General features: G+C 38.0%; 1 protein-coding gene across 3 annotated transcripts in view; it reads left to right on the forward strand.

Annotated features, from left to right (window-relative positions):
- The first annotated feature begins 124 nt into the window (after positions 1 to 124).
- The window catches only part of CDK8 (cyclin dependent kinase 8), a 51,493-nt gene continuing 28,425 nt past the window's right edge, over positions 125 to 23,192 (forward strand). For 2 of the 3 annotated variants that reach the window (XM_026708946.2, XM_026708947.2), the window contains exons 1-4: positions 125 to 782; positions 12,005 to 12,080; positions 13,896 to 14,006; positions 15,120 to 15,260. In XM_026708946.2, the coding sequence (XP_026564731.1) occupies positions 649 to 782; positions 12,005 to 12,080; positions 13,896 to 14,006; positions 15,120 to 15,260 (462 nt within the window). In that variant the 5' untranslated portion in view covers positions 125 to 648. The remainder of the gene's footprint in view (positions 783 to 12,004; positions 12,081 to 13,895; positions 14,007 to 15,119; positions 15,261 to 23,192) is intronic. The other variant, XM_087937196.1, reaches the window with a different exon arrangement.

Genomic DNA, 23,192 nt, shown 5'->3' on the forward strand with positions numbered 1-23,192 from the left:
ATCCATCAAATTCATATCCGGTTCGTTTTAATGGGTTGTAACGACGGCTCCCAAGGCGCTTGGAATATACGTTTCTTAATGCGGCCCGTGCTGATTTCCCGTAGCGCTGCTGCCAAAGTCTTTTGCTGGCAGCTATGGCGCGGTGCATGTCGGGGAGGGAAACTGCCCGGGGAGGAGGGGCCGCCTCGGAGCCGGTTGGATTCCACGTGGTGCGCTCTCGAGGACGAGGGGAGACTCGGAAAAGAGGGAGAGAGAGGCGACGCTTTGCGACGCTCTTCTTTTGCAGCAGCGCGGTCAGGCGCGATTGCCGTATATCGAGTAACGAGATACCGGCTGGCGTAGAGCAGCTTTGCCTGTGTGGCTCTCGAGCCGGCAGCGGGGAGGAGGAGGAGGAGGAGGAGAGGAAGGCGAGGAGGAGGCGCGGAAGAATAGAGGGCTCCGCCTTGCCTCACCCGCTCTCGCAGCCGCTTTCCCCCTTCTTCTCCCCACTGTACCTGGATGGTCCGCGTCGCGGCGGCGGCGGGGCCTCCTCCACCTCCTCCTCCTCCTCCCTGGTGCCTGCGGCGGCGGCGGCGGTGGTGGTGGCGGGCGGGGGGCTTCTCAGGGTGGTGGGTTGCCGTCTGAAGAGGCAGCCAGCCCGGGCGCTGAATGAAGATGGACTATGACTTCAAGGTGAAGCTGACCGGGGAGCGGGAACGCGTGGAGGACCTCTTCGAGTACGAGGGCTGCAAGGTGGGGAGGGGGACCTACGGGCACGTCTACAAGGCCAAGCGGAAGGACGGGTGAGTGAGTCGGGGCGCTTGCAGAGGTTGGGCCGGGCGGTCGCCGCCCTCTTTTCCTTCCTTCCTTCCTTCCTCACCCCCCCCCCACCCCCACCCCGGTGACTTTCGGACGCCGCCTTTCCCCAACCTGCTGGCCTCCAGATGTGCCAAACTACAGGTCGCATCGCTCTCCGTTGGGCAGGCTGCCCAGGCTGTAATCGGACCCGGCTGGAGGTCGCCAAGTTAGAAAAGGTTGCCGCAGTCCGTCCGTCCGTCTCCCTCCCTCTCACCCTCCCCTCTTCTCCTTCTCGCAGTCTCTTTCCTCCCTTTTGTGGGGTCGAGGCCGTCGGTTTTTCTGCCTGCCCCGGAGCCATTCTTGAGGGTTTTTCGGTCTGCCACGCAGCCTGCCTCGCTATGGTCCCGGACAACGACGGGAACGCCGTCACTTTCTCCTCCGGTTTGCCCTTTGGGAGAGACCTGTGGAGCTCTGATCAGGCTCTGACCCCAAACCTCCTCTCGAGTTTGCTTCGGTGTATATAATGGCTTGCCATCCACGTATGGGGTGTGGGGGGGAAGGGTATGGTAGCCCGTTGAAGCTTATGCAATGACTCTTAAGTCTTTGTCAAGCCATAGGTACATTCGATTCTTGACGATTGTATTTTATTTTTTTTCTTTATGTACACAGAGAGCATATGCACCAAAGACAAATTCCTTGTGTGTCCAATCACACTTGGCCAATAAAGAATTCGATTCGTTTTGCAGCTTCACCATCTCCAGATAAAATGGGGCACAAGTGGGTAGGTGGGTGTAGCGTGTTGGGAAAAGACCCTTCTTTGCATTGAGCAACCAGAGAGGATTTTTTAAAACCCCAAACTACATTGCTTTATGCATCTAGTCCTGATTGTTTATGACTCTAGTCGTAAGTCTTCATGATCTCAGGCAAACCCAGGTCTTTTTCATCATCATCTGCCTGATTCTTTATAACTAAGCTGGGTGTTTTTGCAGCGCTTGGTGATTATGTTATGCCTTTTCCCCATATGGAAACATGCCTGCCTCTACTATACTGTTACATCTCTCTTTTTTAAATATTTCTTGCCTATAATTACTCTCCTAAATATTTTACTATCGTCCCCAACTAGCTTTTTGCAATGCTCTTCCCATGCTCTTGGTTGTAATCCAATATTATTTAGTGTTGGATTTAATTACTGACATAATTATCATCAACTGATTAAGTTTTTTCCCCTTGCTCCACCACTGTCATGCTCTATAATTGCTTTTCTGTTTGAAAGTATAAATAAACCATTGAATAGTGGGATGAGAATATATTACTAAAATGAGATAGCAGATAACTTCCAGAACATAGCCTCTCTTCATACTTATCCTCTTAAGGTTGTGTCTTTGGCTTTTATGTTAACAATACCTCTTGTCTCTTATCCTACTAAGGTAGTAGCACATTCTTGTTTTCATAGCTGATATTAATGAGTATGGTTTTATTTGTTGCGTTTCCTGCAGTCTTCATCTTATACTATACATAACATCCTAATAAATACAGACTTCAGCAAACAGCCAGCATTATTATTATATTATATATTATTATCTTGGGTAAAAAAAATTTTTTAAGAAAGCTCCATGTGAATATAGTGGCTAACAGTTTGAAAACTATTTTATCAGTTTTGGGCAAGTTACATTTGATTTTTAATTTAAGATATATTGTGCTGCTGTAAAATTCCTTGCTGGCTACATATATTTCTTTGTCTACCATAAAAAGGATGTGTTTTTTTAATGTGAACTGTTATTCAATTAATATATTTAAAGCAGTAAAAATTATTTTACCAAATGACATACTTTTAAAAAAGATTCAATAACCTTTGCTTTCTTAATACACTATATACACTTCTAGTTGTAAAATGTGAACAACAGGATGTTAACTTTCAAGATAGTCTTTAAGGATCCTAGCTTTTATAGAATAGCATGAGTTGGCAGAAAATAAATATCAGCTTTGGTTAGATTTGTGGTTTAAAAGTGCCCAAACTATCCTTACCCAAACTTTTAGTAGGGATTATTATGTCCATCTGGTGCAATTGTGGCCAAGGATAGTAATCTGATCTATACCTTTTCAGTGCTTCTTAAAAGTACTCTATGAAAGCCTCAATTGACCAAAACCTGTTTGGTTGCAGAAGTCAATATCTGTAGGCTTAGCTAGTGATAGGCATGTCATGTGAAAGATTGTGACTTGGAATATAATAGGAATAAATGGTAAAAAGCCCGAATTAATGAATATACTGAAAGAAATTTGGTATCTCATGTATCTGAAACTAAAGAGGAAGGATGTGGTTGATCTAAAGAAGATATCATTTTTGTGGGCTCGAGTTGACAGACATCTAGAAAATTGAAACCATAGAATTAATTAATTAGGAATAAAAAGATCAATAACCTTTGTTCTCTCTCCCCTTCCCTCCCTCCCCCCCATATATGTATGTATGTATGTACTAAAATAGGAGTCTATAGATTGTTAAGAGTCTAGTAAATGGTAATGTAAGACTCAAATGTTAACTTTCAACATTCTGGATGAACAATTTGGTGGGAAAAATATTCAAGCAACATGAATAATATGGTAATGGGATGAAAAAATGCAGAAAAATTATTGGGCTATTTAGAGATCCAGGAACAAGTGAAAATTGAGGCTTTAATGAGCATCTACTTAGAAAAAGATCTATTTTGAAGATTTAGTTTAGGCATAAATCTGTTTATAATATTCATTCCTTCAGAAACTCTGTATACAGAGAGAATGAATATAATTTCCTTTTAGTATGGAAAGTAAATATATTTCTATATATATTTAATATGTGTATCTTATGAGTATAAAAAGAATATTATTTCAAAAATATTTCAAAAATTGATTATTATAGGATTTGGATTTATGCATTTCTTCCATTTTTATATGCACACTTTATTTTATTGTAAGTTCTGGCAGCATCTGATGTAGACTAGCCAACAAATATTGCAAATATATGATTATTTATGATAGAAGGCTTAGAGAATAAATGAAGATTGCAAGGGGGATGAAAGGTTCTGAATGTGGGATTGAGCATTTTTGGTAGTGCCAGGAGTCGGTTTTGAGTGAAATGAACATGAAAGAAATGAGAGATATTTCAAGTAAAAAAAAAAGAACAGTTTTGACAAGAAATAAGTATGAGTTCTAGCTGAAAGAATAGTAGTGGACAGATTCTCCCAGTAGAATGATTGGTATTTGAACATAATAGATGATGTGAAAATTGCTTGGGATAAAGTGGAAAGAATTATGTTATCGGCTGCCAGAAAAAAAGTGGCGTAATACTAATGGAAAATATGTAAAAGAGTGTTTGGTGAATTGAAAGTGGTTTTGGATGAAAAATTGTGGGCAATAGAAAAATTGCTACAAAAACAATGATTAGAAGATGATGTATGATATACAAAAAAGTAAAATATAGTTGCAGATAATATAGTCAAAGAGAACAAGAAATGATTAAGATTAAAAGAGGAAAATAAAATACTGTGTAAACAAGGGTCTGCCATTTTAATGAATTAAATTCAAAATATGTCATCATTTACAATGATACTTATATGAGGAAATATTAAATTATTATTTTGGAGATCTAAATGGAAATGAGAGTGATATGTCAAACATTAAATTGAAAAGAATGCTATACATGTAAGTATTGAAGAAAAATGGATGACAAAGTCACAAACACAGTTAAAAAATGGTTAGGCTACAAGTGTAAGTTGTACACTGTCTATTATTAAAATATAGCTAAAGCTTGGTTAGAAGGTGACTGTGTGACTTGTTTAACATATATAAAGGCTGAATGATTGCCTAGTGATTAAAAAGTCATATTAGTCTTGCATGTAAAGATAGCAGGAATAAATGTAAAAATTGCAGTGATCTTGACACATTATTCAATATGCTTGCAAATCTATTTGGCTAAATTTTGCACTGAGTAGAAACTAGGACACCATGGGTTCTACTCCTGCCTTAAGCACAAAGACAGCTGGGTAACCCTGGGCAGGTCACTCACTTTCAGCCATAGGAAGAATGCAGTAACAAACTAGTTCTGAAATCTTGTCAAGAAAACTGCAGGGTCTAGTCCAAGTAGTCACCAGGAGTCAGCAATGACTCAAAGGCAGGCAACACAAAATGTTTGGAAACATATTTGGTTGAATTGAGATTGGAAGTAAGTAAGACATTTGGGAAGTGCTGTGCAGCTTAATGCTAGGCAAGAGAATTATGATTGCTCTTAAGATTGTTGAGAAATATGTGAATATATATTTTAAAACATACTATTGACAAAACTGCCAATTGAGGACCAATTTTGGCTCTAAAGATCACTTCATACATTCTGAGTGATGCATAACTTGAGTGAAACTTTTAGTAATTTAAATCTCCTATCACAGTAGAAAAGAATTATTGTAAATATAATGAATGACTGAATGTGATAACTTGCTCCAATAAAGCTTTCCATCAGTGAATTTGGTAAGAAGCAGTTTTGGCTTCTTTATAATTATTATCTGACTGCTCCAAAAGGCCAGCCAACACTCCAATGTATGCGTTCAGAGAAATACAAAAAAACAATTCCAATGGTTTTCTATAATGTGCAAACCAAGCCAAAATATTTTTTGTAAGTGACTTAATATATAATGTTCACTCAAGCAATTAGAATCCATGAATTTGTTCAGTTTCTGGTATATTTTTATAACATGTCAGTTCTGCATTATGTTATATTATCGTATTTTAAACTATATTTAGCTTCCCAGACTCCTTATGGTCAGAGAGGGGGACATATAAATTGATTGAATGAATAATAAATTAGACTTTATCTAATGAACTATCACTGCATAGTGTATGAAGCACAAGCTTTCAAGATTTTTATTCAATAGAATAGTAGTTTAATATAATATATAATTCTTCTGAGTTGACCATCCATGGTCTACATGCATGCCAATATTGTATACAATACAAGGAAAATAATAGTTTTCCCCCCGCTACATTTTTCTGTATATCAGCTGCAGTTCCTTGGAAATATATTTCTTTTTGTTGTTTTTAATGTAGGATTATCTCACTATAGCTGAATTGGTCAATTCTCCCCTCCCCCATGCTTTATTTTTCTCCAGACTTTTCTTATTGTACTAGCACTTACATACAAGTGCAGTACTCTGGATTATTTATTTAAAATATAATACATTTTCACGTATTTTTATGACTTAATAGCAATATAAAGCTTTTGTAAAAAGAGAATTAAATCCAAAGTCGAAAGTTTGCTGCAATAAATAGGGAAAAAACAGGCATAGCACCTACAGTGGTACCTTGGTACTTAGCAGCTTTGAAACTCATCAAATTTGATACTCAACACATTTTAATGCACAAATTTTGTCCCAGTACTCCCTTATTGTTTGTTTGGTACTTGACACCCAAGCTAGAACTTGTCAATGTCAGCTGCCTTCTGACTTGCTATATTATTCTTTATGGAAAATACCGTTCGGCATTGAGAGTTTTTGGTAGTCTTTACACCTCTTGGATTAATGATGAGTAGCAAGGTGCCACTGTACTAACAAAATGTGATTCTTTTTAAAAAAAATAGAAATGTAGACAAAAATGAATAATCTTTGAAAATATAATTAAATGAACAAGGTCTGTAGACTATATTAAACTCTGCATCCAGATTAAATCTCCTCGCCAAAGTTAGCGAAAGTCCCAGGGTACTAGAAGATGAATAAGAAAATATTTGATTTCGGACTTAAAATCTAAAATTTATGATATATAAGTAAAAGGTGTTATAAACTTTTCTCCCCTAAAAGGGAGAAAAAAATAACTGATATAGATATAGCTCTTTGTTACTATGTTCTTAAAAATAGTTTTGCTGAGAAAGGACAGCCAAGTAAATTTTGTGCAATTTTTAATTCTTTGACCAATATTATGGAATCAGGTTGATCTCACCCTTGTTGAGATTCTTTTCTTCGGAGGTATAATAACAAGACCAGTCTGTTAGAGAATGGAAGAGTTAGGGTTTATCCAGGTTACAGTTTTCTTGCAAAGGCTGCCCTTGGACTGCACTGTGAACTGGAGAGGAAGCTTCTACGCTTTGGTTTAAACGAGATTGCAGGGGAGTTAGCTGAGGGCAGGAAGAATAAATTTGGGTCTGATAAGAGATGGACTAGATTTGATTTTGGTCATAGCTAAGAGATAGGAAAACTATTTATTTTGCCCACTACGCAGAAAGCCAACGTTATTTTGTTCAGGCTGTAAAGGTTGCCAAGTGTCCTCAGTTAGAGGCTCAGAGGTATGAGCTAATACAAGGGCACTCTCTGGTCATTCCAGGTTATCCTGAAATACAGTATACATAGATTAGAGTGATAAGATAAAAGATTTTTGAGATGTGCATAGTAAATGATAGATACACTGATTAGCGTGTTCTCTGTTATCCTAGTGAAGTACTGTAATAAACTTTGACTTTATTTATGAAGGCTGGCAAATCCAAGTTTCATTGAGGCTTCGCCCCTGCTAAGATAGCAAGACTTAATTCTAAAAATACCTAGGACTATATTTATAGGCTTATGTTTCCAAAGACTGAATGATGGAAAAAAAATAACCTGTAGAATTATTCTCACATTGTGAGATTGAAGAGAAGGCCTCATTTTAAAATTTGAAAAGTATAGCAGGAATACAGAGAGGTCTCCTAGAATTGAAGTAGCCTGTATCTTACTGACTTTAAGTTGCTTATCCCTGAGCTTTCGGCAACAACCACATCACCCTTTCTTTCTCTGACAGTGGATGAGCACACAATATCTTCTGTTTGTTAAATTGATTTTCCTCCTATTTCACTGTGGGTCTACCTCAGGTGGCTTACAACAATAACAATGGAGAAATGAAATGAGGTATAAAGAGAAGGCCTCATTTTAAAATTTGAAAAGTATAGCAGGAATACAGAGAGGTCTCCTAGAATTGACAGAATAACAGTAGTAAAGTAATGGAACAATAGAATAAACAGTGAAAAAGAAAACGATACAATGATATGAGAATAAAAGAAAGGCAGGTGGGGAAGCAGGGAGCAAGGGGGGAGGTGGGGCTTATTATCAATCTAATATCCACCTCCAGTGTGGTACTCTTCCTTTGAGTCTTGAGACCAACTGGCAGAGCCAGATTTTCAGACTTTTATGGAAAATAGGATCGTCCAAAGAGGGGATTACTATGGCAGAGAAAGCTTTTTCTGGATCCCAATACTTGGGAGTTCTTTGATGGGATCCACAGTAGGCCCTCTCTACTGTACAGCATAAATGGGGTGGGCTTGTCCTAGCAGAACAAGTTGATTCATCAGGTAGCCTCACTCTATGCCATCAAGGGCTTCTGTGCTTCTGAACTGCACCCAGAAGCAGACTGGTAGCCAATGCAGTCATTTTCTGCTGTCTAGTCACTTTTTAAACAAATCTGCTCCAAATCTGATCAATTATTGTAGCTGCTATTTCATATATGCCCATATCTTGCACCTGTTGTTTCCACCTTGTTTTTTATCATATAGATTGAATGTATTTACATAAAATATTTTGCATTGCTTGTTACACTGTGCCTCTCTAGATATCTTATACAATTTTAAATTGTATTTTATACATATTAAAATTAGAGAAACACAGAGTCACCAGGAATTTCCAAGAACTCCAGAATGTTCTATTCCCTCTTTGGAATATAAAATTCTAGAGGAGATCCAGTGGTTTCTGAAAATAGATGGATTTTTGCAGAATCTATTGTTCCACACAGCTGAGATGACGAAGCTTTTGCCTCATGCCCTCATGATACCACACTTATGATTATTGTAGCATCCGATTGGCTGGATTAAACCAAATCTTACTTCACCTCTTGATTTGAAAGAAGAATGCTATATTTATTTTGGACCTTCCTTATTTTGCCCCTACCTCTTTTAATTGCCAGTATTTATATTGGTTGAGGATTCAAGAAAGATGCTGGTACAAAATGATGATGTTGAAAAATCTACTGTTGGCTCAGATACCTGGGAGCCTGACTCAGTAATTGAACCAAAGTTGTTTTGTTCTACTATATTCATAATAAGAGAAAGTGTGGTTAAGATATTTGGTCTTGTCTCCTATAATTTGGAATAGACTTCTACCAGGATAAGAGGCCGGGGGAGAAAAATCTCTGCAGACAGAATAGCACTCAATGGACAAGGGTTGTTAACCACATAGAATGTGTTCTAAAATGACTGTCTCATTCTCTGCTGAGTACTTAACAAAGTGGAGAGAATTTAAGATGCAAAAGATGATTCTCACTCAGTTCCAGGGAGCCTAAGACTAGTGCAACAATATCGCAATGCTTTGTAAGGCTTCAGAAGCCTTCCAAAGGCTTTCTGAAGCATCACAAGAATGACACATGTGGAGAATGTTGTGAACGGCTTCGGGGAGAAGATCTGCCACGTCTAGCAATTGCCTAATATTGGGCCAGGCCGAGAATGGCCTGTTAGCAATGGGAAAATGGCAAAGGATAGTGCAGCAAAACCTGTGGAATGCAGAGTTGGAAGGGATGGCTGGAGCTTTATAGCGTAGCACTTAGACTTATAAGCATAATGCCTCCAACAATCTGGTTCCTCCTTTTACCGATCTTGGAAGGATGGAAGACTGAGTCAACTTAGAGCCTGGTGAGATTCAAACTGTCAAATTGCAGGCAGCTGGCAGTCAGCAGAAGTAGCCTGCAGTACTGCATTCTAACCACTGCGCCACCCCGGCTCATATATTCTACAGTGCTGGTCATGGCACAGGTCTTAAGGCAGTATTCTTCGGCATTGGAGCCGTAGTAGAGGCCCTGGGGTGGGGATGGCTGGCTGAGACTGAATTTTAGATTTTTTAAAACTATTTTTATCCCACCTTTGTTATTTTTATAAATAACTCATAATGAACAATCTTAATACTGCGTCCTATTTTCCCACAACAACCTATGAGGTAAATTGGATTGAGAGAGAATGCCTTGCCCAAAGTTGGCTTTCATGCCTCGGGCAGAAAAAGAATTCATATTTTCCTTGTTTCTGACCTGGTGCTTTAATCTCTGGACTGCTGAAAGCCTCAGAACGCTATCTACTTCAGCCCCAGTGTCACTGCCACCAAGGAGTGCTACTAGAGAGCGTGGCCAAAGGACAGAGATGGAGCGAGATAGGCAGATGAGGGGAATTGAAGAGGAGGCAGTCCCTTACCTTATCAAGGCTTAAGGCTGAGAGAGACCAAACAACAAATGGTTTGGATTGAGGTGGACGATTGCCTGATGACTGGTTGGCTTTGCTTAATTATGGCAATTGGGACTGCCAAGATTGCTCTTGATTGATCACATATCACATTTAACAACATTCTGCTTAGCAAAGAAATTCTGGTCCCAATTATTGTTGTAACTCAAGGATTATCTACTTTAAATAAAGTACAATCTCACCTAGGATGAATTCCAAGAGAGTATTCCAATTTTACTATATAGTTCAGACTTAGTTTATTCTGGTACATACAAGCTTCTGCTAAAGGAAAGATTATGTCAACAAAATGGGGAAGGAAATTATTCTAGTTATTTTTCCATATATCTCAAAGTGCACTATGGAAGATCTCTTAATCCTCCAGTCATTTGTGAAAAGGACCTAGATTTCTGTAATAAAGAGAGGAGATCCCTTATAGGATATCAATGAGAGATCTCAAAGCTTTGTTGAATGTTACTTAATTTTTTCTAAATATTTCTGTTTGATTTTTTTAATCTTACGATCAATTGCCAAAGTTATTTATAACAACCGATTCATCTTTGTGATGGTACACTGGCTTAGCAGTTAAGACACTGGCCTGTCAGCTGAAAAGCCGATAGCCTGGGTTCGAGACCCAAGTGTCATATAACAGGATAAGCTCCCATTACCCATCCCAGCTCCTGTTAACCCACAGCAACTTGAAAGCATGCAAATGGGACTAGATAAAGAGATGCCACTTTGGTGGGAAGGTTGCTACATTCTGCATTTTTGTGCTTGCCACATGATAACAGAAGCATCTCTCAGACAATGTAGGCTCCCTCAGCTGAAAATCAGAGACGAGCATTCCCTCCTCGAGTCAGTCACAGCTGGACTGGGGAAACCTTTAAACCTTTGATTCATCTTCCTAGTGTTGCTAGAAAGTATCAGAGTTGTTATCAGATATAATAATTTTCTACATTCAGACTGATGAAACTGTACATCAGTGGCCTCCAACCTTTTGGGTACCAGGAACCAGTTCAGTGGAGAGAGGTTTTCCCATGAATGAGGGGGCATGTAGTTTCATGTGCTGCCTGATCATTTGTTTGCACGGCCCAGCTTTTGGCATGCCACAGACCAGGACCTGTCCACAGACTGGGGGTTGGGAACCCCTGTCGTACATAGAGAACATGTAGGAAAGAAATGGGATTGGGCATACAAATCTCCCAAAATGGACGGATAATTTCCTTTACATTGCATTCCCTGGCCTTGGTGCAACACATTTCATGTAACATTATGTCAAGTTAAATGGTTGTACTTTTAAAAGTTGTTTGTACAATGGGAAAAATAAATTTACTTTGCAAAGAAAATTTTTATACTTTTGTTTTCAAAATCAGTCTTTCATCTATAATTTTGTTTTTATTTCTAAGCCATTCAGTCAAGGCAGTTTTGGACAGATCACATATATTTTGAAATGGGAAAAATAGGTTGTGTAGTCTTACGCATTCATGTTAAATATTTAACTTTACATTTTAGCTATTCTGATGATATATCAATTTCTGATATATCTGGAAGATAGATTGTTTTATACAAAGAAAATACTTAAACACATATATTTAGTAATATGTTTTGTCTAGCTTGTATCTTATATTTTTATTTCTAGTTGATGATAGCATATTTAAAAATAATTTTCAAGCAGCTTATTTCGTGGAATTTATACTCAAATGTTGACTTACTCTTAACTTATTATCAAAGATTCAGTCACATTCAACTTATATTTATGCACAGCAAATAAAATAGTGCCATATAAAAGTCATGCTCTAATCCAGCTAGCTATGTGGATCTTGGCTATGTATTATATAAAATATAACTTACCTAGCATTTACCATTTTTCAAACATTTACTTGAATGTAAATAATTTTGAACATTTGACTATGTGTTACCCTAAATGGTGCTTATAAGAATTCTTTTGAATTTATAATGCAGTTTTGTACTGTTTTTTGTTCCCTATCCTAGGAAAGATGATAAAGACTATGCTTTGAAGCAAATTGAAGGTACTGGGATTTCTATGTCTGCATGCAGAGAAATAGCTGTAAGTAGCTTCAGTTCTAAATTAGTGTTCATATTAACATAAATTCAGTTACTGTGATAGTGTACATCTTGTTTTGGGGAAAAAAGTCAGTTTAAAGTAGATCATAATGCTATTTCTAGTAAGTTTAGTAAGTCCTCGACTTACAACAGTTCATTTAGTGATCATTCAAAGTTATAATGACACTGAAAAAAGTGACATGACCACTTTTCACAGTTATGATCTTTGCAGCATCCTTATAATCATGTGATCAAAATTTAGATGCTTGGCATCTGGTTCATATTTATGGCCGTTGCTGTGTCACAAGGTCATGTGATCACCTTTTGCAACCTTCTGTCAAGCAAAGTCAATGGGAAAGCCTGGTAGACTTAACAACCGGGTTGCTAACTTATCAACTGCAGTGATTCACTTAACAACTGAGGCAAGAAAGATCATAAAATGGGGCAAAACTCACTTAACAAATGTCTCACTTAACAACAGAAGTTTTGGGTTCAGTTGTCATAAGTCAAGGATTACTTGTAACAACCATAGCAATTGGTAAATTGTCATTAAAGTACAGTCAGTTTGTATCTAAGCAATTTTCAAAATAAGCTTAGGAAAAAATATTGATATAACTCAATATCCCTATGGAGTCAATTACATATATAGATGGCGAATGTGGTAATAAACTGTATTAATCAGGGCAAACAGATTATGAATTTAATTAATGTAAGATACCTTTGCTTGAGTTAAAATTAAAATTGTATTATGTGAAATATCTTCATCTGCATGTTTAAGATCTGTTTCTTATGGTGGTACTTTATCATCATCCCTCTGTTTGTTTAGATTACCTTTGAATAGTAGTTAGATGATGTGAACAGGATCACAAGTATAATAGAAGGAATAATACTCTTATACAATTTTCTGTTTGTAAAGTGCCCTACTTAGTTTTGCCTTAGTTACAGAACAAAATAAGAACAAAGGAAAAAAAGTAAACAGACAGAGCTTTATCTGTAAATATGTCTTTACCACTGAACAAAGAATAAGTGAAGGGATGGGCTTTTAATGTATAAACAATAAAAGGCTTTTTTGAGACTGTTCAGGTCACTATGTTGCCATTATTTTAAAATAATATTTATGAAATATACTTATTTTCTTACAGGGCTGCTTTTCAAAAGCAACTTTTAAAAAATGTGCTACTTCTGGCTTTTCAATTACGAAGCATTCAGTAGTAATCTTAAACCTTTTAGCTTAAAGTTACTATTTTTGTAAGTCCATTTTTATAAGGAACAAATCAATTTGTCAGATGTAGAGATAAATATCAACAACTGTACAAAAGAATAATTGTAAAGCATGACTTGTGATATAGAAAATAAACCACTTTGCATATCTTCATCTGTGTATTGACAGATTAATAAAAAAAATATACTGAGCAATTTGTCAGATTCTTGAATTACAGTTCTATGACTAACATGCATAATTTAAAAAGTCATAAAAGATCCAGGCATTCAAAGTATATTTGGTTATTTATATGTCATTTAGTTTTGGGTTAAAGTTGCATCATTTTTTAAATTGTGGAAATTCCCTTCAGTTCAAATTTAACTAATGTTATCTGCATCCTAAGGGAGGTATGTTTGACCGAGCTGTTAGCCTAATTTAAAAACCTGATAGGAATTCCTTAATTAAAAGGAATCCCACGCTGCTTTTTTTTTGTCCTTTGTGAATTAAAAGATTTCAGATTAAGCCTGAAAAACAAGCTTGTTTTAAAGTTACAAAAAGAACTGTCAGTTTGTATTTTTGATTTGTAAATCTTTCTAGTGTATGGTATTTGTTTTACAGCTGTTGCGGGAACTCAAGCATCCAAATGTAATTTCTCTGCAAAAGGTGTTTCTGTCTCATGCTGACAGAAAAGTATGGCTCCTTTTTGACTATGCAGAACATGACCTTTGGGTAAGAATGCTTGTGGATTAGCCAATAAAATGGCAATCGAAGCTACAAATGGAAAGTACTGTTTCTTTGTGTGTTCATCAGTATTGCTTGTCCTAATAAATCAGGGGTATCATCAAACTGGCAGCCCGCGGGTCATATGCAGGCCACGCCCACCCTGGCTCTGCAAAGGCAAAAACCATCACGATATGTCACATGACATGATCGAGTTTGACACCTGTGTACTAAGTGATAGAGCTTCAATCTGCAGTTACAACCCTGTCATGGACACCTCCCCATGATGAGACTTGAAAATACATAATAAATAGTGGCTAGAAGTTCAAAACAATTTTCCCTGTTGCCATTCATTGCAATATTTACTGCAAATATTCTCATTCTCATTCTCTCTCTCTCTCTCCCCCCCCCCCATAAAATATTTAAAGATTTCACAAGATTTTTTTAAGAGACACTTCTGTTTTCTCCTTGGCAATGTAGCAGATAAGAAAATATTTTTTCTTCCTTAAATGAACACAGGATGGATACAATAAATGACAGCTCTTTTGTGGGAGGGAGATAAAAAAGGGAAATAAAATGCTTAAAATATTTCAGACATGCTATGAAAGGCAAAAGAGCTTCATCAAGTACATTACATGGCCATAGCAATATCCTAATCTTCTGGTAGAGAAATGGTTGTAGATCCATAAGAAATAGATTTATACCAATATTGAAAATATTGAACATATGTCATCGTATGAAATAAATCATTTTAATCTGACCTTGGTGTAGTTGTTGTTTTCTTGTTATTTAATGTAATTATAGCCATATCTTCTAGACGTGCATAAAGAAGTACAAATCTAGAAACTTTCTTTGAAAGTAGTGTTGGAAACTTATAGTTTGTAATATAACGTAGAGAGATAGATATAGATTGCAAAAATCTAAGATCAAAATTCAGCTGTTGAGTACAGAATTAAATGAAAAGGAAGACGCTTTAACCCTTACAAAGTGATATATGTAATTCTTGTTCTAATATCAGAAATACCAACTCAGTAATGAATACAGTAGACATTTTTGCTATAATGAAACATTGTATCAAACTGTTTCCATTCATGCTGATTAATTACGTTTGCTTTTTTTTAGCACATAATAAAATTTCACAGAGCTTCTAAGGCAAACAAGAAGCCAGTTCAGTTACCTCGAGGAATGGTGAAATCTCTATTATATCAGATCTTAGATGGCATTCATTATCTACATGCTAACTGGGTATTACACAGGGATTTGGTAAGTAGATCTACAGTGGGGATTAGAAATAGAAGTAAGGCTTTTATCTACTGATAATGTTTTGCACAATATATATTAGGTATAAAGTATTCATAGTTTGTTTTCAGGTTTAACTTAGCAGGAAAAATGTCTATTTGAATAGGTGTTTTTATTTCATATGTCTTTTTTTAAATATTTGGCAAGAGAAACAGCATAGCTGCTTTTGCATTCTTTCTTTAAAAAACAACATAAAAGCTACAAGGTAAGGAGTAGGCCCATATTCAGTATAACTTGCATATTTGACTTGTCAGTGATTTAAATAACATTTCTTTATTTTCTATGAATGCTCTTAAGAACACACATGTTGCCTTATTGGATTAGTCCAAAAATCTGTCTAGGCTTTCCCTACCAGATTCTCCAGATGGGTTGAGACTGTGCTGGCAGAGCATTCTAGCAGTTGGAGCGTAGTAATTTTCATTTTTGCTTTTGGCATTACTTAATTAGAACCGGGGCTCAATAGCCATTTGTATGGTGCCCATCCTTTGCTTTCTGTCTGAATGAATGATCATCAGTGCATCTTGGGGTATTTAGATTTATTTTTTTGTATGACAGAAATGTTCTTGCCTGGATCCGGCACAAATTGTCAGCAAGTGCAGCATCTAATCTGATTTTTAAAGGAAACCATACACTTAAATAGTCAGAACTTCTTAGTATTTGGATAGTAGAAACCAGAAAATCCCAGGGCTGCAGGCTGGGTTGAAGAAAATTGATGCAAATCCACTTCAGTATTGAAAATGTCTGAAAATATCTGTGTAGTTACCAGAAATCAACCTTGATTCAAAAAATACTTGCTCTCCCTTTGCTGCAAATCACTTTCACATTGCAACTCATTTCTTTATGGTTTCTTTCAGTACAGTGAGCATTAGTCCAGGACAACATACTTGCCCATTGAATTCCAGACAGTGCACATGTATGAATGACCTTTATGTTTGTAGAAATGTTTAACGCTATGAAAAATGTTTTAAGTAAAACAAATGTTCTAAAAACTAGGTTTGCTAAAGAACTCTTATGAAGTTAAAGGGAAAAAATGCTTATTTTTGGGATTAACTTGTCCAGAATATGCCTGCTGTGCGCAATCTAGACCAGTGTTTTTCAATCTTGACAACTTTAAGATTTGTGCACTTCAACTCTCAGAATTCCCCAGCCAGCATGCTATCCTAGGAAATAGGGAAATTAAAGTCCACACATCTTAAAGCTATCAAGGCTAAGAAACACTAATTTAGGCCAAAAAGGATGCTGCGAGTACCTACCTAAGATAAGCAAAGGGTATTCTTATTGCCAGCCTCCTCATTCCGTAACAGCTATACTGCTGAGATCGTGTTAAGTCCTGCTGTTTTATTCTTTCAGAAGAGGGTTAAAATAGTCCTTTTCCATGGGCCACTCAGTGAAGGAAATTCGTAGCTGAAAATAAATCTTATACTGATTTTTATAATTGGGTATTCTTGCACCTCATAGGGCATATAGTGTTGTGCAACTCAGTGGCATATAAATAATAGCTGATAAATAAAATACCCGACTTATATGAAGAGCTTTTGGCAGACTCTTCTTGGAATTCATTCAAAGTTGCTTTCAAGCCCCAAAGCCTACATTTTTGTTCTACCTTTTGTTTTGAACTTTATGTTCAAATAGTATAGAAAGGAGAAACTATTTCTTTCAATAATTTTTCTTGTGCATTACTGTCAACCCTGCAGTTACTGTCAACCCTAATTGAATAATGGAAGAATTTATTAGAATCTTGTAAATCAATTCTGAACATAGTGTAGATTAGCAAACTCTGCTACTTAAGGATGTTGGACTGTTGTGAAATGGATTGGCAGCCACAGTTCATCTAGGCACCTCCATTGTGTTTGGCAAATATTGAATCAAGGCAGGAAAAGCTATATTATCAACACTGGTTCTCTTATTTATCAATATGCTTGGAGATAAGCTCAGATTAACCTGGGCAGCTGCAGGAGGACTTGCAGACTTCATTATGATATAGTCCCGCAACTGCAAATTTAATACTTTTCAAACTCATATCCAACAGGCTAATCTTCCTAAAAAGATAAACTTTAGAATGGATAAATCTACTGAAGTGAAACATGGATGGCCTACCTGTTAGGATAATTAGGGACAGGTTTTGTTGTGGTGGACACAGGAGAGGACTGGACTGGTACCAGGGTCCTGTAGCTGCAGCTCCTCCCCACCAGTCAATCGTTGAATACATTCGGATAGACTACATTAGGATAGACATCTCTGCATAGTCTATGTCAATAGCTGAGGAGAATAAAGGGATTCTGTAAGAAGATACTGGATTGTTAACGTCTAGTTGAAGGATTTAGAGCAGGCTTGTCCAACCCGCGGCCCGCATGCGGCCCAGGTCGCCTCGTAATGCGGCCCAGTGCCCACCCCAACCTTTGTGCCAGAGCCAGCGAGGAGGAGGAGGAGGAGAGGCAGGGGCGACGTGAGCGCCAGGCCAAGCAGCAACAGAAAAGGCGAGTGCCGTCAGAGCGCCACCTCCTGCTGTTGCCGCTGCCGCCACCGCCGCTGCTTCTGACCCTGCTGCCACTGCCCCCACCGCCACTTCTGCCCCCGCTGCCACTTCTGCCCCCACCGTCGCTGCCACTTCTGACCCTGCCGTCACTGCCGTTTCTGACCCCGCCACCACTGCCCCCCCCGCTTCTGCCCCTGCCGCCGCCGCCGCTTCTGCCCCCGCCACCGCTGCTGCTTCTGCCCCCGCCGCCACCCCTGCCACCACTGCTGCTTCTGCCTTCCAGTCCTGCCTCATCCAGCCAGGCCATTTGCAGGAGGAGAGGTAGGCGCTTGGCGGGCGAGCTCTCTCCCCCGCAAAATTTGGCCGGAAAAAACTGTGATAAAAAAACTGTGATAAAAATAAATAATTTTTAATAAATAATTAATAATAAATAATAAAAACATCTCACTAACTTCATTTCCAAATAAATTTAATATGTTAACTATGTTTTCTATGGTTTTTTTGGGTGATCAGGTATCGTTAACTGTTATTTTATTTTATGTGCGGCCCAAACCAAATTTTCATCTTCTAATGTGGCCCAGGGAAGGTGAAAGGTTGGACACCCCTGATTTAGAGGATGAAACAGCCTTTCTTCACATGTGAGAGCCATGAATGGTATATGTATGGTGTGTGTGTGTGTGTGTGTATGTGTGTGTGTGTGTGTGTGTGTAGGTTTGAATGAGCTACAGTCCAGTGAGAAAAGACTCATTGAGCAATATGTGATTGTAATTAGAAGATGAAGTGGATTCTTGGTTGTTGTTACTATTTGCTAGGCAGAAGCACCTTAGGCAGCAAGGCCTCATTTGGTTTATAGATGAGAGGTGGAAGTCAGAGTTGGGGGCATGGATTGCAATGGAAGGGTGAATGAGGCAGGCTCTGAAGGGATTGAAGCAAACCATAAAATCAAGGTAATGACAAGTAGAGAAAAATACGATGGCAGTTGGGAGAGAGACCACTCATAGGGATTGAGCCACAGTTATCTTATTTCTGGGGCACATTCCACTCTCTCATTCTCAACCCCATGGCCCCATGCTCAGGGCTTGGTTCTCTCTCCTCTCCTATTTAATATCTAGCTGAAGTCACTGGGTGAGATGTTTCATCAATTTGTGGGGAGATATCAATATGTGGATTCCACCCAGCTTTATGCCTCTACTCCAGGCCCTTGAGTGATGCTGTGGATGTTCTATCCCAGTATCTAGAGCTGTTCAGGCCTGGATGGGGCAAAGTGGGCTCTGACTCAGCCCTAGCCAGGTAGAATGGCTGTGGATATTTGGACCTTCCAGAGACAAGGTTCTTCCATCTCTAGTTCTGGATGGGACAGCAGTATCCCAGTGCACAATCCGGAGGTCCTCCTAGACAGTTGTAGGTAGAACCTTTGCACACACTTCTCATCCCAAAAGCTTCATAGGTTCTGGCAGGGTCTGTGGGAAGGATGCTAATGAAGCGGTCCCCAACCTTTCTACCTTGGCGGTCCGGGGGGGAGGGAGACTGGGCCACACGATCAGTGGGCTGGCCCGCATGTGCACATGTGCAGCTGAACTTGAGCAACAGGCTGGCCTGTGCACCCATGCACACACATATACACTTGTGCAAGTAGAGCTGTGCATGCGGGCTGACCTGCCACTCACGCATCCAGTTGTGAATAGGCCACGGCCACGGTTGAGGACCCCTGTTCTAATGGGAAGCAGTTCATCAATAGTGTTAGTTTTATGTTTGGATTTTTTTTTTCAGGTTTATCACTTTTCTATTGTATGTCATCCAGATTCACAGTGTTTGAGCTAGACAGCCTTAGGTTTATTGAATCTAAATATATAAATAAAATAGGGTGAACTGAATAACATCATTATTCAAAGATAATTTTATGCATACTTTTGGGCTGCTACTTCTTGATTCTTTCTACCTGTGTAAATAATTGAACATAACAGATTCCCGTTTATCAAGTGGGTTTATAACTGCTTACTAGAGGAAAACAAGTCAGGGATATAGAATTGCATACGATCCTAAACAAAGCAGAGTTTCTAGTTTGTCTTGCTGCTTCAGCTAGCACAAGAAATCAAATCTGCATGTGAAATGTGCAGACTGATGTGCTATACTTTTGAGAAATTCAAACTAATAATTTAAATTGTACCTGAACAGTTAATAGCAATCAGCTAACAACAGTTAAATGTTGGCTAATACCTTATGTTCCTACAGTTTCTGAAATATAAAGGAATCTTCCACTGATCAATTTTCTATCAGGGATTGATATATCTTGCAATGCAATAATCAGCAGCGCTTAGAATAAAAGTTTAATACTCTTATGCTTCCAGTATAAAAAATACTTTCACCTATAAATGAATTTCTTTAACCCTCTTTTTGGATGAGCGGATTTGAAATGTGGGAATAATTACTACTTTACAAAGGTTATCCTTGTGTCATTTTTCCCCTAAAGAATTACAGAATATGTACTGCAGGTTATTCATAATTTACTACTGCTACTTTGGGGCTTTAAGGCTTTATTTATTTTGAATAATAAGTATATTATTATTTTCAGAAAGAGTAAAACAGAATCCCATACGATTTATAATATAAAATACTAGCAAATAATGCAAGCAAGATTTTTCTGTGATGTTTCTAACACAAGATTGTGGCAGGCATGGGGATACTTTATAAGCATTATAAAGTGCTTGCACACTTGTGAAAATAATAAAATGTAGAGAATTGATGGTAAAATATAGAAGGAATACAAAGCCTTTCTATTCTTTTGTGCGTGTTTGGGTTGTGGTGCTGCCTTTGTAAGAGTCCCATCCTTGCCAAATACCCTCCCAAGTGCCATATTTTGGGGGTTTTTTTCCTTAGCAGTTTTCTATGAGATAAGTGAGGACTTAATACTTAAAGAGTTTCTTAGTAATGTAAATGCCAATAAGAAAAAAATGATCCTGATCCACCTTCCTAGTAAGCTTATGAATAAGACACCATAATAGCTCTCAAGAGTTCATGTAGTGACAGGATATAATCCAAATAACTTTATGCTCTGAGTTACAAGAATTTTTAAAAGTGTTAGCAATTTTGTTTGGGTTGGAGACAAATTGACTATAATTACAGCTTTTACAAATTCATTGTAACACTTAGACCCTGAAAATAACTGATCAGCTGCATTTTGCATGTGGGAAAACTGAAGAGTTTTCAAAGAGAACCCCAAGTCAAGAGCAATTTAGAAGTGAAGGAGCCTTTTCTTAGCCATGCTCACTTTTCTTGGGCCGGAAAAGTTGGCTACTCAGAGCTAATAAAAGGTGCATAAACATTACTGCGTTATGCTAATATTTACATGGATATCTAACTATATAGGAGACCTGGCTAGTGTGATTAATACGTTCTTGAATAAACATATATTTGGTCTTACTTATTAAGCTATACTAAGATCAGATTTGGGCAAACAAAACAAAAAGATGCAAGCTCAGCCTCTGTAATACAAAATGATCAAAATAGTTGATTAGTTGAGATTCATGCTGAACCGTGTCTGCCAATACATATTCTGGTATAACCTTTATAAGCTCTGTGTCAGCCCTACAAAGTAGATCTAACTAAGAAACCAATGCCATACACAAACACACACACACACACACACACACACACACACACATACACATGACTTTTATTATAACAGCTATAATTACAGAATTTTAAAGTTAAATATGCTTCTCCCCTCCCTCATTTTATACTCAGGTGAGCTACGAAAGGACTTGTTTGAGACATTTTCTCAAGTTCTTTTCTTTGCCATGCTCAAGTGCAATTTATCTTATTACTTCCTTGGTAGTCATTCTTTATTTTGTCCTTCAAGGCTATTTCCTGTGCCATCTACATCCTATGTTTTAGTATATCTAAAACAACTTTAAAAAGTAGAGCTTTAGACCAGACCCATCCATAGATCACAGTTGGTTGACTGATTGATTGATTAATGGATTTGAGTACAGTCTTATTCAGAGAAATATTTCTGTCCAGCTCACACTTTAAAGTCAAAGAACCAAAGGAAACAATAATAAAAGAACCAAAAGAGTGGTAATATATAATGTAAAAGAGTGACATATATTATTAATATGTAATAATACATAATATAAATATAATTATGTGTGTATTATATAAATATTTAATATACATTCTGATAGAATTATATTATCATATAATATTATTTAGAGTGATATTGTAATATATAATGTAAAATAGTGGTAATATATAATGTAAGATGGATTAGGGAATGACATGATAGCAGTGTTCCAATATTTGAAGGGCTGCCACAAAGAAGAGGGGGTCACCCTATTTTCCAAAGAACCAGAAGACAAAACAAGAAACAATGGATGGAAGTGAATCAAGGAGAGAAGCAACCTAAAATTAAGGAGAAATTTACTAACAGTGAGAAAAATTAACCAATGGACCAGAAGAGATTGGACAGCCACTTGTCTGGAATAGTATAGGGTCTTCTGCTTGAGCAGAGGGTTGGACTAGAAGACCTCCAAGGTCCCTTCCAATTCTGTTATTCAGCACATAAGGGAAATGATTTTATTATTCACAGTCATGAAATCAAGATATGCTATCAGGGAGTGGATCATGTCAAGCCTGCTTAATCAACTTTAGAAAAGCACAGCAAGGGTGTAGCCATATGGGCCTTAGGGAATGCTGTTTCACAGGCAGCTGTAGCTAAAAAGAAGGTGCTTTTCCTAAATCCCATGAGGTGACTGCTGTACAATTCTACCAGATCTTATTGGTAAGGCAAAAATGTCAAGGGAAATGTAGTCCCATAGGTAACCAGATCCTAAACTATGAAATACTTCATTGGTAATCATCAACATCTTGAAATTGCATCTTCAAGCCCTTTGGTAATCTGGTGCTGTGCACAAGAGCAGAGATGCTACATGGACAAAAAGTGGAATGCCTATAGTTATTTATACAACTGCATTCTAGTTCAGTTGAAATTTCCAAGTGATTATCAAAGGCAATAAATTGCAGTTTCCAAACTGGTAGCTATTAAGATATGATTATGAGGATCTCCCAGTCCAGGAAAGGTTGCCATTGGAATGCAAGATGGATTTGTGTAAAGATCCTCATGACTATGGCTGCCATCTGTTCATTAAGTGGGAGTCTTAGAGTGCCACCTGGGAAAATGCAAGCCCATCAAGAATTCAAGATGGTGAATCCCTTAGACCAGGGGTGTCCAACCTTGGCAACTTTAAGACATGTGGACTTCAACTCCCAGAATTCCTCAGCCAGCTTTGCTGGCTGAGGAATTCTGGGAGTTGAAGTCCACATGTCTTAAAGTTGCCAAGGTTGGACACCCCTGCCTTAGACTTTGAGAGCAAACCACTCACTCTTTGTAGGCCTGAACCTAAGCTTGCTCCTTTCCATCC

The sequence above is a fragment of the Pseudonaja textilis genome, chromosome 7 (assembly GCF_049901715.1).
Source record: "Pseudonaja textilis isolate UNSWEBS1 chromosome 7, rPseTex1.2, whole genome shotgun sequence".
NCBI classification, from domain to species: Eukaryota; Metazoa; Chordata; class Lepidosauria; order Squamata; family Elapidae; genus Pseudonaja; species Pseudonaja textilis.